Below are 15,757 nucleotides of genomic sequence, written 5' to 3'. Positions count from 1 at the left end.
TTTAAAAAGTGGGGTTACATTGGCTACCCTCCACTCCATAGGAACTGATCCAGAGTCTATGGAATGTTGGAAAATGACTGTCAATGCATCCGCTATTTCCAAGGCCACCTCCTTAAGTACTCTGGGATGCAGTCCATCATTACACAATATCTACCCTATCAGTTCCCCATAATATCTTGAAAACTTCGATCAAGTCACCCCTTAACCTTCTAAATTTCAGGGAGTACAACCCTAGTTTGTGTAATCTTTCCTCGTAATTTAACCCTTTGAGTCCAGGTATCATTCTGGCAAATCTACGTTGCACTCCTTCCAATGCCAATATATACTTCCTAAGTTGGGGTGCCCAGAACTGCTCACAGTACTCCATGTGTGGTCTAACCAGGGCTTTGTATAGCTGTAGCATAACTTCTACCCCCTTGTATTCTAGTCCTTTAGATATAAAGGCCAACATTCCATTAGCCTTTTTGATTATTTTCTGTACCTGTCCATGACACTTTAATAATCTATGTACATGGACCTCCAAGTCTCTTTGGAGCTCCACTGTTTTTAGCTTTTCACCATTTATAAAGTACCCTGTTCTATCCTTTTAGGTCCAAAGTGGATGATCTCACATTTGCCTACACTGAAATCCATTTGTCACAGTTTTACCCATTCGCTTAATCTATTAATATTTCTATGTAATTTTATGCTTCCATCCAAACTACAATGCCGCCTATCTTTATGTCATCAGTATACTTAGATATGTTGCTTTCCATCCCATTATCTAAGTTATTCATACATACGGTGAGTAGTTGAGCCCCAACAAAGATCCTTGCGGGTCACCACTAGTCACATCCTGCCAATTAGAGTACCTGCCCATTATCCCTATTCTCTGTCTCCTGCTGATCAGCCAATTTCTTAACCAGGTCAATAATTTTCCTTCAATTGCATGAGTTTCAATTTTAGCTAACAGTCTCTTATGAGGGATTTTACCAAATACTTCCTGGAAGTCCATATAAATAATATCCATAGACATTCCCCTGTCCACTACTTTAGTCACCTCTGCAAAAAATTCAATCAGGTATGACCTACCCTTTATAAATCCATGCTGACTATAGAAACATAGAAAATAGGTGCAGGAGCAGGCCATTCAGCCCTTCTAGCCTGCACCGCCATTCAATGAGTTCATGGCTGAACATGAAACTTCAGTACCCCCTTCCTGCTTTTTCACCATACCCCTTGATCCCCCGAGTAGTAAGGACTTCATCTAACTCCCTTTTGAATATATTTAGTGAATTGGCCTCAACTACTTTCTGTGGTAGAGAATTCCACAGGTTCACCACTCTGGGTGAAGAAGTTTCTCCTCATCTCGGTCCTAAATGGCTTACCCCTTATCCTTAGACTGTGACCCCTGGTTCTGGACTTCCCCAACATTGGGAACATTCTTCCTGCATCTAACCTGTCCAAACCCGTCAGAATTTTAAACGTTTCTATGAGGTCCCCTCTCATTCTTCTGAACTCCAGTGAGTACAAGCCCAGTTGATCCAGTCTTTCTTGATAGGTCAGTCCCACCATTCTGGGAATCAGTCTGGTGAATCTTCACCTCAATAGCAAGAATGTCCTTCCTCAAGTTAGGAGACCAAAACTGTACACAAGACTCCAGGTGTGGCTTCACCAAGGCCCTGTACAACAGTAGCAACACCTCCCTGCCCCTGTACGCAAATCCCCTCGCTATGAAGGCCAACATGCCATTTGCCTTCTTAACCGCCTGCTGTACCTGCATGCCAACCTTCAATGACTAATGTACCATGACACCCAGGTTTCGTTGCACCTTCCCTTTTCCTAATCTGTCACCATTCAGATAATAGTCTGTCTCTCTGTTTTTACCACCAAAGTGGATAACCTCACATTTATCCACATTATACTTCATCTGCCATTCATTTGCCCACTCACCTAACCTATCCAAGTCACTCTGCAGCCTCATAGCATCCTCCTCGCAGCTCACACTGCCACCCAGCTTAGTGTCATCCGCAAATTTGGAGATACTACATTTAATCCCCTCGTCTAAATCATTAATGTACAATGTAAACAGCTGGGGCCCCAGCACAGAACCTTGCGGTACCCCACTAGTCACTGCCTGCCATTCTGAAAAGTACCCGTTTACTCCTACTCTTTGTTTCCTGTCTGACAACCAGTTCTCAATCCACGTCAGCACACTACCCCCAATCCCATGTGCTTTAACTTTGCACATTAATCTCTTGTGTGGGACCTTGTCGAAAGCCTTCTGAAAGTCCAAATATACCACATCAACTGGTTCTCCTTTGTCCACTTTACTGGAAACATCCTCAAAAAATTCCAGAAGATTTGTCAAGCATGATTTCCCTTTCACAAATCCATGCTGACTTGGACCTATCATGTCACCATTTTCCAAATGCGCTGCTATGACATCCTTAATAATTGATTCCATCATTTTACCCACTACTGAGGTCAGGCTGACCGGTCTATAATTCCCTGTTTTCTCTCTCCCTCCTTTTTTAAAAAGTGGGGTTACATTGGCTACCCTCCACTCGATAGGAACTGATCCAGAGTCAATGGAATGTTGGAAAATGACTGTCAATGCATCTGCTATTTCCAAGGCCACCTCCTTAAGTACTCTGGGATGCAGTCCATCAGGCCCTGGGGATTTATCGGCCTTCAATCCCATCAATTTCCCCAACACAATTTCCTGACTAATAAAGATTTTCCTCAGTTCCTCCTCCTTACTAGACCCTCTGACCCCTTTTATATCCGGAAGGTTGTTTGTGTCCTCCTTAGTGAATACCGAACCAAAGTACTTTTACAATTGGTCTGCCATTTCTTTGTTCCCCGTTATGACTTCCCCTGATTCTGACTGCAGGGGACCTACGTTTGTCTTTACTAACCTTTTTCTCTTTACATACCTATAGAAACTTTTGCAATTCGCCTTAATGTTCCCTGCAAGCTTCTTCTCGTACTCCATTTCCCTGCCCTAATCAAACCCTTAGTCCTCCTCTGCTGAGTTCTAAATTTCTCCCAGTCCCCGGGTTCGCTGCTATTTCTGGCCAATTTGTATGCCACTTCCTTGGCTTTAATACTATCCCTGATTTCCCTTGATAGCCACGGTTGAGCCACCTTCCCTTTTTTATTTTTACGCAGACAGGAATGTACAATTGTTGTAAGTCATCCATGCGGTCTCTAAATGTCTGCCATTGCCCATCCACAGTCAACCCCTTAAGTATCATTCGGCAATCTATCCTAGCCAATTCACGCCTCATACCTTCAAAGTTACCCTTCTTTAAGTTCTGGACCATGGTCTCTGAATTAACTGTTTCATTCTCCATCCTAATGCGGAATTCCACCATATTATGGTCACTCTTGCCCAAGGGGCATCGCACAATGAGATTGCTAATTAATCCTCTCTCATTACACAACACCCAGTCTAAGATGGCCTCCCCCCTAGTTGGTTCCTCGACATATTGGTCTAGAAAACCATCCCTTATGCACTCCAGGAAATCCTCCTCCACCGTATTGCTTCCAGTTTGGCTAGCCCAATCTATGTGCATATTAAAGTCACCCATTATAACTGCTGCACCTTTATTGCATGCACCCCTAATTTCCTGTTTGATGCCCTCCCCAACATCACTACTACTGTTTGGAGGTCTGTACACAACTCCCACTAACGTTTTTTGCCCTTTGGTGTTCTGCAGCTCTACCGATATAGATTCCACATCTCTGATCAGCTGAAAACTTTCAAGGTATTTAGTCACTCTATCGTTAATTATAGACTCGTAATTTCCCGACAGCAGATGTTAGACTAATTGGTTTATAATTCATTGGTTTCCCTCTCTCACCTTTCTTAACTAGTGGGGTGACATGTGCAATTTTCCAATCTAAAGGAACAGTTCCCGAATCGAGAGAACTTTTGAAGATTATAGTTAGGGCATCTGCAATGTTTTCACCTACTTCCTATTAAACCTTGAGATGGAAACCATCTGGTCCTGGGGATTTGTCATTCTTTAGTTCCATTATTTTCTTCATTACTGTTGTTTTGTTTCTGTTAATTTTGGTGAGTCCCCATCCCTGATTCAGTATAAGTTTCTTTGGGATGTCCAGCATGCTATGTTCTTCTTCTACTATAAATATTGTGCAAAGTAATTATTCAAGTGGTCCGCCATTTCCTTATTTTTATTTACAATATTCAAATGGTCCACTTTGCTCTTGACCACCCTCTTTTTCCTCATATAATTGTAAAAAACATTCTTTGATTTTTGATGTCCCTTGCAAGTTTCTTTTCATACTCCCTTTTTGTAGCTCTTACTGTCTGTTTTGTCACCTTTTGTTCTGCACAAAATACACAAAACATATTTTATTGTGTGCTGAGTCACCAATGACAGATAATGCTGTCTGACTCATCATTCTGGGTAGTCCCTCGGAGTCAAGGATGACTTACTTCCACACTAGAAATGAGTTCTCAGATGACTAAAGAGTCCAATGCGGGACCTACAGTCTCTGTCACAGGTGGGGCAAACAATGGTTAAAGGAACAGGTGGGTGGGGAGCCTGGGTTGCTATGCGCTCCCTCCGCTGTCAATGCTTGGCTTCAGCTTACTCTTGGTGAAGAGACTCGAGGTGTTCAGCGCTTTCCCGGATGCTTTTCCTCTACGTTGGGCGGTCTTGGGCCAGGGATTCTCAGGTGTCGGTGGGGATGTTATATTTTTTCAAGGAGGCTTTGAGGGTGTCCTTGAAGCATTTCGTCTGCCCACCTGGGGCTCGCTTGCCGTGTCAGAGCTCTGAGTAGAGTGCTTGTTTTGGGAGTCTTGTGTCAAGCATGTGGACTGACTAGCGCCCAACTAACAATGCAGAACGTCAGGGACCTCAACCCTACTTTATTTGTTATAAATTTGCCATTGCTCAGTTGCTGGTCCACAAAAGTGCTGAATAACTTTTCAGAGGATGGAAGTATTCAAAAGTTAGTCAAACTGATGTCAATGCTAAAATAAGAGCAAAATACAGTGGATGCTGGAAATCTGAAATAAAAACAGAAAATTCTGGTTGCATCAGCAGGTCAGGCAGCATCTGTGCAGAGGAAAACAGAGTTAACGTTTCAGGTCTGCGACAGATCATCGACCTGAAACATTAACTCTTGTTTCCCTCTGCAAAGATACTGCTTGACCAGCTGAGTGAATCCAGCATTTTCTGTTTTAATTGTCTTCAATGTTAATCTGATTGTTTTTGACTCTTGAGACAATGGGAGTGAAATTAAACTTTGGCGGCGGTGGGGGGCACAAAACAGGCGGTACCAAATCAGCCGCCCGTTATACACCTGCAGCTGGGCTCACTCAGGCCGGTGCTTTAAGGAGCTTTTACTGAGACATAGCAGCCAGCCACTTGCATAACACTTCATAGATGCATCAGTGTAGGCACAGAGCACTGTAATCAGGCACCAAGGGTGAAAAATGGCAAGGTAGCTAGGGACTGCAATAGAATAAGCTGGCACTTAATTCACTATGTAATAGCTTTGTAGATTGGAATTTGAGGTGAAATTAATTATCTTATTGGTAATTGTATAGTAGGTGTTGCTTGTGTTGTGGATGTTGCATATTTGCAAGGACAGGATGGTTGGCACGGTTATGAACATGGGGGTGCCAGGTTTTCATCAATTGACAGATTCATTAATCAGATGTAACTGGATATTTCTGGCAACTGGCAAGTGTTGTTCCCTAGCAAACCTCTTAGCATCCTCTGTTGTAGTTGTCTTCTCCTTCATAAGCCTGAATTCCCTCCTCCCATAAAACTCCATGTGCAGTTCTCATTGCATGGCACAATTATTAAGTATGGCGCAAACCAAATGATGCATGACATTGGGCTATGTAACAGGATGCCACCAGACCTGTTGAGGCTTTAAGATTCCAATAGTCTGCTGATGATTTTTTTTAGAAGCATGGATCTCATTGTACCTATGTTTAGCAGAGGAATTTGGATGTCATATGGCAACCTACAGTAAGTAACCTTTGTTCCCAAGAAGTCAACCTTATACTCCGAGAACTCTGCGATCCGCCAATATAGCCTTTTGTGCACCGCCAACGTCCTTCACCCGACCACTGGTGGCCATGTCTTTAGCTGTCTAGGTCCGAAGCTTTGGAATTCCTTCCAGAAACCGCTCCATTTCTCCAGCTCTCTTACCTCCTTTAAAACCTGCCTGTGATGAAGCTTTTGGTCATCTACCCTAATGTTTCCTTTATTGGCTCAGTCTCAATTTATGTCTGAATACTCTTCTATGAAGCACCTTCAGACATTTTTCTATTTTAAAGACTCTCTATAAATGCAAGTTGTTGTTGTACACAGTTTAAAATTATAATGCTGAATTTCTGGGTAGTATTTGGTAAAGTTTTAGTCCTTGCTTAATTAGGATTTATGTCAAAAAAGAAGAATATAACAGCATATGGGGAAAGGGTAGGAAAATGGGAATTGACTAGAAGAGCTGCCACTGGCACAAGTGTGATGAGCCAAATGTTCTTCTGTGCTACAATGTTTATGATTTAATGATCACATATATTTACAATCATGATATTTATGGCCTGCACTGTGTTGCTCCAATGCACCATGCTGTACTGCTCCCCATGGAACTCCATGAACATTTTGCTACAAAACATTTTAACTGAACATATCAGCACAAAGTGTTAATACTCACCATCAGTTATCAGGGCCTTGCTTGTGAGGACTCGACCGAGCAGAAACTTAACCACAGCCAAAATACTGCAGAGTATTCCACTAATAATCGAAACACTAAACAAGAAATCATCCTAAAAAGAAAAGAATAGTTGTTTTAGTGCAATATCCAATTGTGGCAACATATAGCTTGTTTACATTCAGATCTGCTACTAGAATGTCACTGGGAATTCAGAGGCATTAGTTTCTGTTCACTAAACAAACTGCCTCATTTATATTGTAGAGCAGTGTCATTAACTGGAGGGATAAATGTAAACATGGTTGTGATAGCAACGACAACATCTTGTATTTATATAGCGCCTTTAAACGTAATAAAACGTCCCAAGGCTCTTCACAGGAGCGCCATCAAAAAAAGCCACGATCAATCCAGCTGTCTTTTACCTTAAGCTGTCATTTTTAGGAACTTTGAAATTGAAAGAAAAACATGTGGAAAATATATTTTTAAACCTGCACATTAGTCAAAAATGGAAAAAAACATGCCTATTGTATTTTTCAAAACAGAATAAAAGAGCCATCTAAGGTAGGACTTGATAAACTGAGAATTGGGACAGTGAGGGCTGGTGGCATGGGCAATGGAAATCTCCCTCTTGAAGTAGGCAAATGCACTATTACGAGGCCTCCCAAATCTTTTTCTGAGCTTTTACAATCCCAATTAAGTAGAAATAATACCAATCTAAATGGCCATCCAAGATTGTCAGGAGATGAGCAGTGTTAAGGACTACCACAAAACTTCTTTTTGCTGTACTGAAACCATTTCGAACTTGGTTCACTCACAGCACATAGGGGGGCCGAAATTGCCCCGTCCCTTAAGGTCTGTTACCATCAGAAATCGGCAGCCACGCTGTGGAGTGCAATAGCCGCCGATTCTTTGTGTAATGGCCGCCGTTTTGAAAATTCCGTTCCTGCAGTATCCTGGGGGTGACCCGCTCACCCCCCTACTGCTCCGCTGCTGCCGATCCGTCCGAAGTGCATCATCAAAGCACCCACCGCCGATGTTCCGCACAATGGCAAAATTCCGTCAAAAAAATCTTGCTCCCATCACGCAGTGCCAAGGGCAGCTTTTTCTGCCGGTGAGCTTGGAGTCCTTATTAAGTGACAGTGCGGCTTCCCTTAAAGGGGAGGACGTACTGCTGCTACCGCCATGGTTCTTTTTTTGTCAGCTGATTGCCATGTTGGGCCGACAATTATGCCCCTGATTGGATTCGGCGCCCCGTCTTGGGTGCCAGGCTGCTGGTCTGGCCGAAACCCTCTCTGGTAGCCAAGTGGACTGAACTTAAAGAATTGCGCAGGCACTCCCCTTTAAGTGAAGGGGAGAGCCGTGATGACGCAGCACCATGATGACGTCCTCAGTGCTACGCTGATGACTGTCAGTGGTGGCCACTACACCCGCCCTTCTAGACTGTGAACTTCTGCTTACCGCTGCACAGCCGCCCCTATTATGACCTCCGCTGAAAAAAAAAAGCCAAAGAGTGGAATTTCGCTCAAGAGGCCACTGCATCCATTGCACCGGTAAAAAGAAGAGAAACAGGGTAGGTGCGCCCTGTTTCCAGCAGTAGGCAATTTCGGCCCTCGGTTCTTTTTGTGCTAATTGTTTTTTTTCTGCAGCACCATTACATCCATCAATGGGATTCTCAATGAGAATCCCTGAAATGAGGTGCAGGGAAGAGGATGGCAGGTGGATCTCAATGTCCAACAATTTATGCTCACCTGCCAATGCTCACATACAGATGTGACCATACCTCGCTTTGGCAGACGATTAATGAGGGCAAAGATCCCAACTTTCATTATCAAAGTTTTGATGACATAGGATCAGGTGAAGACCTGGCTAACTGTTATGTCCAATAATTCTTCAGAAGCACCCCAGTCACAGTTTCAGGCTTTACACTGCATTGTATGAAACGAAGCATGCCAACAAAGTTAGGCTGCATCCACAAAGATACCACCAACCATATTTGTATATATTATCACATCAATGGCTGTGGGGAGCTGTCATCACATAGTCTGTATCATCAGAGCCAGATGCAAAGCATGTTCCATCTGTTGCTGCTCGCATTCAGCACAGGGCTAACACAGCAACTGACCAAGCTTGTTAGCAGCAGCCTCAAGCCTGCAATAGGGACGTCCTTTGCCTTCATTATTGTCAGTCGCCATCATTTTTAGGGATTTTCACTTTCCATAGACAGGATTTTGAAAATGAGTTACATTAAATGCTATACTTTAAAGGATAATGTATTCATGCAAGTAAAAAAAAAGGCATTTGAGATGATACATAATTAAAATGCCATTGCACTAGATTCAATGTTGTTTTACCCAGATTGTAAGTAAACAAGCAATTTGTTCGCCTGCCTCAGCAATCAAACACCACACACCTATTGTATTAGAAAATAACCAATGCCATTGCCTGGCTGAAAACAGTGAGAGATAAAATACAGAGGGGTGTGGCATTCAATTTCTGCAGGGGCGCAAAGTGGGTGGTAGCAGATCAGCCCTTGTACATCCCGCTCCATTTATCTTTCCATTGACTTTATTGGAAAGGAAAATCAGCCAGCTGTATAACAGGTGGCCAATCTGCTACTGCCTGTTTTGTGCTTCTGCTAAAGTTGACTTTAACTTCCAGGCACAGACAGAGAGACAGGCTTTTGAAACAGGATACTGCGCAGTTAGCCTGAGAAGCTATCTTCAGTCGACCCGAATTTCAAACAGTCACTTCCTAATCCACTGTCATTTCAGCCTGGAAATAGCTACAGATGCCGCTTGACCCTTTCAGAATTTTCGACCCCACCCCATTGTCATCATCATCATCATAGGCGGTCCCTCGTGTCGACGTTGACTTGCTTCCACGCCAAAAAGGGATGAGTTCACAGGTGTTTCAATGAAGGATCTAATATTCCAGGTCCTGAACTGCATCTTGAAGGGTGGAAGATGCCTGTGCGTGGATTTTTTTAATGTGTGGTGGTTGTTGCACACCAGCCACCACACGGGCTAGGTCTTGGTCCAGTGGCAAGGATTAACCAAGATGTCTGGAGACCAGCTCTGCTGCACGGACCTAGTGCGCACACATATTGCAGTGTGGGCTGGCCTGTGCTGCCTCTGGGCCCTCGCCAATCGGCGGGTCGGGGCCTTTGGGGGAGCAATGTGCAGCCCGGCATTCGGTGGGCGGCCCTGACCTGCAAGGACTATCACTTTAATTGTCCTGATCCCTTTAAATGTCACCTTCACATAAATTTTCTCCCCACTAGTGTACTCCCTACACTTGCCCCAGTCTGTACCTGGATCTGTGACTAAACATGCAAATGACCTGATCTAAAAAAATGAGTGCTAGTAATACATTACCATTCTGGCAAATATAGCACCAATTCTTAACCTTTTAGACAAGACTTGCGTCAGATGTGGAAAATCGGCACTAACTTTCTAAGTGGATTTATAGTTTGAAAACAGAAGCTTGAAACATCTAATTTTATTTTATCTTTTGTGAATGAACTCCCACGTATGACTATAAATGAGTTAACAGGTGAATACAAGTCATGGGTGTTTATTCAACACATGAGGAAAGCATTTGTAACTTACCTCTAATGAAGTTGGCTGCATTTTTATTAGGTCTTTCCTAATTATGAGAGCACTTGTAACCCCTTAATCATTGTTGATTTGGAGGGAACTGCAAATGCTGTAGGGCCGCAAGTCTTTTAAAGCTAATGTTTTACAACACATACAACTGTGTGACTCTGATGGGGATTTTCACCAGAAAAGCATCACATAGGACACCAGTAATACTGGTTGTTCTTTTCAGGTGCATTAATTTTTATAATTTTTAAAACATAAAGGCGCTCATAATTCCGAAGCATAAAGGTAAATATACTTGACATGAATCTTTGCCTGGTCAAGATACTCTTTCTAGATTCAACCCAAGTTTAAAAAGACAAGATCTGTGTTTATTGTTGAGTCTTTTCACAGTACCTACTTAACGTTATAGGTAAGATCATTATTTTTTATACTATCCACTTGTGCTTGTGACTACACTAATTTTCAGTATGTAGCAATTATTTCTTTGAAATATGCAGATTTATTATCTGCAACAAAATATTTAAATGTTTAATAAAGTTCAGAACTCCAACTGATTTGATAATGTACAGTTGCTAACCAGTGTGGTTGCTATAGATGTAACATCAAGAATCAAAGAGGAGACCTCATTTTAGTTGCTAAACATCAAACATGATTCCAGCTGTATTAAATGATTATAAAATCTCACTTTTTTGATAGAGACACAAAAACCCCATAACCATCAATTTTCAGGAGAATTTACAGTTATGTTTTGTCCCTGATTGCAGCACAAAATGGACCACACATGCACAATGAATTTTTGTCTGCAATCCAAGTAACTGCACTATACTGACACAAATAGACCTTCAATATTTATTTATATTAATCATTTTGGACAGCAGGAAGAATGAAATATCATTTTAAAAGTTTTGGGGTTAGAAATTTGGGTATTTGAGATATCGCTGTTTTTTTGGCAATAATCACGGCTGTTTTTTTTTACCACCGGGGTACCGCTATCGCAGGACCTCGCAAAATTCGCCAAATGGTGGTAAATCCGGCGTTGTACAACAGCAATTATGTGCCGGAGCCGAAATTAGCGATGTTAAAAAAAAAAGACCTCCTACGCATGCGCAAATGCTTTTTATTTGATTTTTGCTTTTCTGATTTTTCTCTTCTTCCCGCGATTTTGGTCAGCTGTCAGGGTGTGCCGCACATGCGCAGTACATCCAGGGCTGAATCAGCTATTTTTCACACAACAGCCACAATGCAAGGAGAGTTCAACAGGCAGAGAGCCAAGAAATTTAATTATGAGGCGAACAAGGCCCTCATCGCAGCTGTACAGAGTAGATGAGGGGATTTTAATAGGAGTGGTGCAAGTAAACCTCTTCCAGCTGTTCTAGGGCGTCTATGGACCAGTGTGTCTGAAGAGGTTTCCTCAGTGGACGACATCAGGAGGGACCACAAGCAATGTTACAAAAGGTTCAATGACCATTGCAGGGTTGTCAGAGTAAGTTATATTTTTATTGATGCACTCCTTCATTCTTAAATTGAAAATCTGACACATGTTGGTATATGTAGGCTTAGTGTTGCACCTTATTTGCCATGAATGATCGTTACACATTATTAAGATTGCTTTTCGACATCTTAAAAGATGTTTCTGCACTTTGATGTCTTCCTCATGAACCACATGCATTAAACAAAAGACTTTATTAGTCAGCGCCCAGGGGAGGCATGAGTTCAGGGCCCAGGAGCAGCATGGGCCTGCCCACACTGCGATATGTGCGCGCACTAGGCTCGTGCAGCAGAGCAGGCCTCCAGTCGTCCTGGGTAATCCTTGCCACTGGACCAAGACCTGGCTCTGTCAAGCCCATGTGGTGGCTGGTGTACAACGGTCACCATACGTTAAAAAAATCCATGCACAGACATCTTCCACCCTTCAAGATGTAGTTCGGGATCTGGAATATTAGGTCCTTCATTGAAACATCTGTGAACTCATCCTTTTTTGGCATGGAAGTAAGTCATCCTCGATTCGAGGGACCGCCTATGATGATATTAAATGCACACAGTATGGTATAAGTGCTTTGATGGCCACAAGAGCAGACCAATTGTCATCTTCGCAGGGAAAGTTTTCCCACAACCGCCGGGAGCAGCGGTGCAGAGGCAGCGGTCCACCCCAGACACTGCCATTAACGGACCTCGAGGAAAGAGTGGCAGCTCTGATTGGTGTCTCAGGGAAGTCAACTATCCATGGGGGTGCTGAGCCCCTGTTCGAAAGTGAGGGTAAGTGCTGCAAAATCCCCGGGCTGTGTTGGGGCAATGTGATGTAGTGTCTCTGGACTAGAGTTGGGGCAATGTGATGTAGTGTCTCTGGACTGGGATTGGGGCAATGTGATGTAGTGTCTCTGGACTGAGGTTGGGGCAATGTGATGCAGGTAAAAGACATTTGGTGCTGTCATGGATGTACATGCTGTTTGTAGCCACCAGGTGGCATCATTGTTGGAGGCCACTGAACAGCACGCACATGGTGCTGCTCAGGCATAAAAGGCCAGCCATTTTGAGAGTCAGGCACTTTGGGCCTAAATAAACCAGAGCCAAGGTTGTACCTTGCTTAGTTAAACAGTACTCAGTTTGAATCTTTATTGCATACATAACATTTGGCGACGAGAATACAAGAACCTTTGTTTGCAAAATGAGCATGATTGGATTGTTAGAGCGATTCGTGGAGGTAAAAGATTGAGCAGACTTTGTGATCCGTTTGAACCAGTACTTTGTGGCCAACAAAATGAAGGGGTCGACGATGCAGGTCGGCGCCGGGCCGTGTTCCTCACTGTGTGCGGTTCAAAGATCTATGGTCTGATAAAGAATCTATTCATGCCTAGTGATCCAACAGAGAAAACATACGAGGAGTTGTGTACATTGGTACGGGAGCACCTCAAGCCAGACGACGGCATCATCATCTCGAGATACAGGTTTTATACACACGTTCGATCGGAAGGCCAGAGCGCGGCTGAATTCGTTGCCGACCTGAGACGTCTAGCAGGACCGTGCAAGTTCGGGATAGTGTTGGCAGACATGCTGCGGGACTTCTTTGTTATCGGTATCAACCACGAGGTGATCCTGCGCAAACTTCTGGCGGTGGAGGAGTTGGATTTAAAAAGGGCCATCCCAGATCGCTCAACCATGAATAACGATGGACAGGAGTCGAAAGTAAATATTGGTGAAGAACCGAACTTCAGCAAGTACTGTAAATGTGATTGATTCGCCGCTCGGTAGAGCGGCACGTGGCAGGGCCTATCCGGCTGCGTTCGCGAAACCTGTGGCTGCCCAAAGTCCGCCAGCGGGAATGTATCCGACTTCTCCGTGTTGGCGTTGTGGGCAAAATCATCGGCACTAGCAATGCTGATTTAAGCAATATAGTTGCAAAGACTGTCTAAGAGTGGGGCATCTTCAGCGCAAGTGTCTGCAGATGAGCAAGCGAGCTGCAACACACCACATGAAGGATGAGAGTCAGACAAGCGCGGATCCGGATACGCAATCCGAGATGCCAGAGGAGGAAGTGTATGGGACTGTACTCCTTCATAACCAAGAGTAAATCAATTTTGATTAATGTGAAGTTTAACGGGATACCGGTATCGATGGAACTGGACATGGGGGCGAGTCAATCGATCATGAACGAGAGGATATTTTATAAGCTGTGGGATACATAGAAACATAGACATAGAAACATGGAAAATAGGTGCAGGTGTAGGCCATTCGGCCCTTCGAGCCTGCACCACCATTCGATAAGATTATAGCTGATCATTCCCTCAGTATACATTTCCTGCTTTCTCTCCATACCCCTTGATCCCCTTAGCCGTAAGGGCCATACCTAACTCCCTCTTGAATATATGCAATGAACTGGCATCAACAACTCTTTGCGGCAGGGAATTCCACAGGTTAACAATTCTCTGAGTGAAGAAGTTTCTCCTCATCTCAGTCCTAAATGGCCTACCCCTAATCCTAAGACTATGTCCCCTGGTTCTGGACTTCCCCAACATCGGAAACATAGAAGAGTCTGATGGGACGGGACCGCATTTAACTTGTCCCGTCCCGACAGAATCTGATATGTTTCTATGAGATCCCCTCTCATCCTTCTAAACTCCAATGTTTGGAGGCCCAGTTGATCCAGTCTCTCCTCATAAGTCAGTCCAGCCATCCCGGGAATCAGTCTGGTGAACTTTCGCTGCACTCCCTCAATAGCAAGAACGTCCTTCCTCAGATTAGGAGACCAAAACTGAACACAATATTCCAGGTGAGACCTCACCAAGGCCCTGTACAACTGCAGTAAGACCTCCCTGCTCCAATACTCAAATCCCCTAGCTATGAAGGCCAACATATCATTTGCCTTCTTTACTGCCTGCTGTACCTGTATGCCAACTTTCAATGACTGATGAACCATGACACCCAGGTCTCATTGCACCTCCCCTTTTCCTAATCTGGCACCATTCAGATAATATTCTGTCTTCGTGTTTTTGCCCCTAAAGTGGATAACCTCACATTTATCCACATTATACTGCATCTGCCATGCATTTGCCCACTCACCTTAGCTGTCCAAGTCACCCTGCAGCCTCTTAGCGTCCCCCTCACTGCTCACACCGCCACCCAGTTTAGTGTTATCTGCAAACTTGCCGATATTACACTCAATTCCTTCATCCAAATCATTGATGTATATTGTAAAGAGCTGGGGTCCCAGCACTGAGCCCTGCGGCACTCCACTAGTCACTGCCTGCCATTCTGAAAAGGACCCGTTTATCCCGACTCTCTGCTTTCTGTCTGCCAACCGATTCTCTATCCACGTCAGTATGTTACCCCCAATACCATGTGCTTTGATTTTGCACACCAATCTCTTGTGTGGGAGCTTGTCAAAAGCCTTTTGAAAGTCCAAATACACCACATCCACTGGTTCTCCCTTGTCCACTCTACTAGTTACATCCTCAAAAAATTCCAGATTTGTCAAGCATGATTTCCCCTTCATAAATCCATGCTGACTTGGACCGATCCTGTCACTGCTTTCCAAATGCGCTGCTATTTCATCCTTAATAATTGATTCCAACATTTTCCCCACCACTGAAGTCAGGCTAACCGGTCTATAATTACCCGCTTTCTCTCTCGCTCCCTTTTTAAAAAGTGGTGTTACATTAGCTACCCTCCAGTCCATAGGAACTGATCCCGAGTCGATAGACTGTTGGAAAATGATCACCAATGCATCCACTATTTCTAGGGCCACTTCTTTCTGGGATGCAGACTATCAGGCCCTGGGGATTTATCGGCCTTCAATCCCATCAATTCTCCTAGCACAATTTCCCGCCTAATAAGGATATCCTTCAGTTCCTCTTTCTCACTAGACCCTTGGTCCCCTAGTACTTCCGGGAAGTTATTTGCGTCTTCCTTCGTGAAGACAGAACCAAAGTATTTGTTCAATTGGTCTGCCATTACTTTGTTCCCGATTACAATTT

The 15,757-nt window shown here is 43.8% G+C and overlaps 1 protein-coding gene across 3 annotated transcripts in view; it reads right to left on the bottom strand.

Annotated features, from left to right (window-relative positions):
- Window positions 1-15,757, bottom strand: part of tmem163a (transmembrane protein 163a) — a 324,264-nt gene that overhangs the window by 32,049 nt on the left and 276,458 nt on the right. For all 3 annotated transcript variants that reach the window (XR_011592649.1, XR_011592650.1, XM_070875430.1), the window contains exon 6: window positions 6,688-6,799. Coding sequence is in view for 1 of the 3 variants with exons in the window: in XM_070875430.1 (XP_070731531.1) it covers window positions 6,688-6,799 (112 nt within the window). In the remaining 2 variants the exon portion in view is untranslated. The remainder of the gene's footprint in view (window positions 1-6,687; window positions 6,800-15,757) is intronic.

Source organism: Pristiophorus japonicus, chromosome 3, assembly GCF_044704955.1.
Source record: "Pristiophorus japonicus isolate sPriJap1 chromosome 3, sPriJap1.hap1, whole genome shotgun sequence".
Classification (NCBI taxonomy): Eukaryota; Metazoa; Chordata; class Chondrichthyes; family Pristiophoridae; genus Pristiophorus; species Pristiophorus japonicus.
Note: the sequence above shows the minus strand (reverse complement) of the source record. Positions and strands in the feature narration are given on the sequence as shown.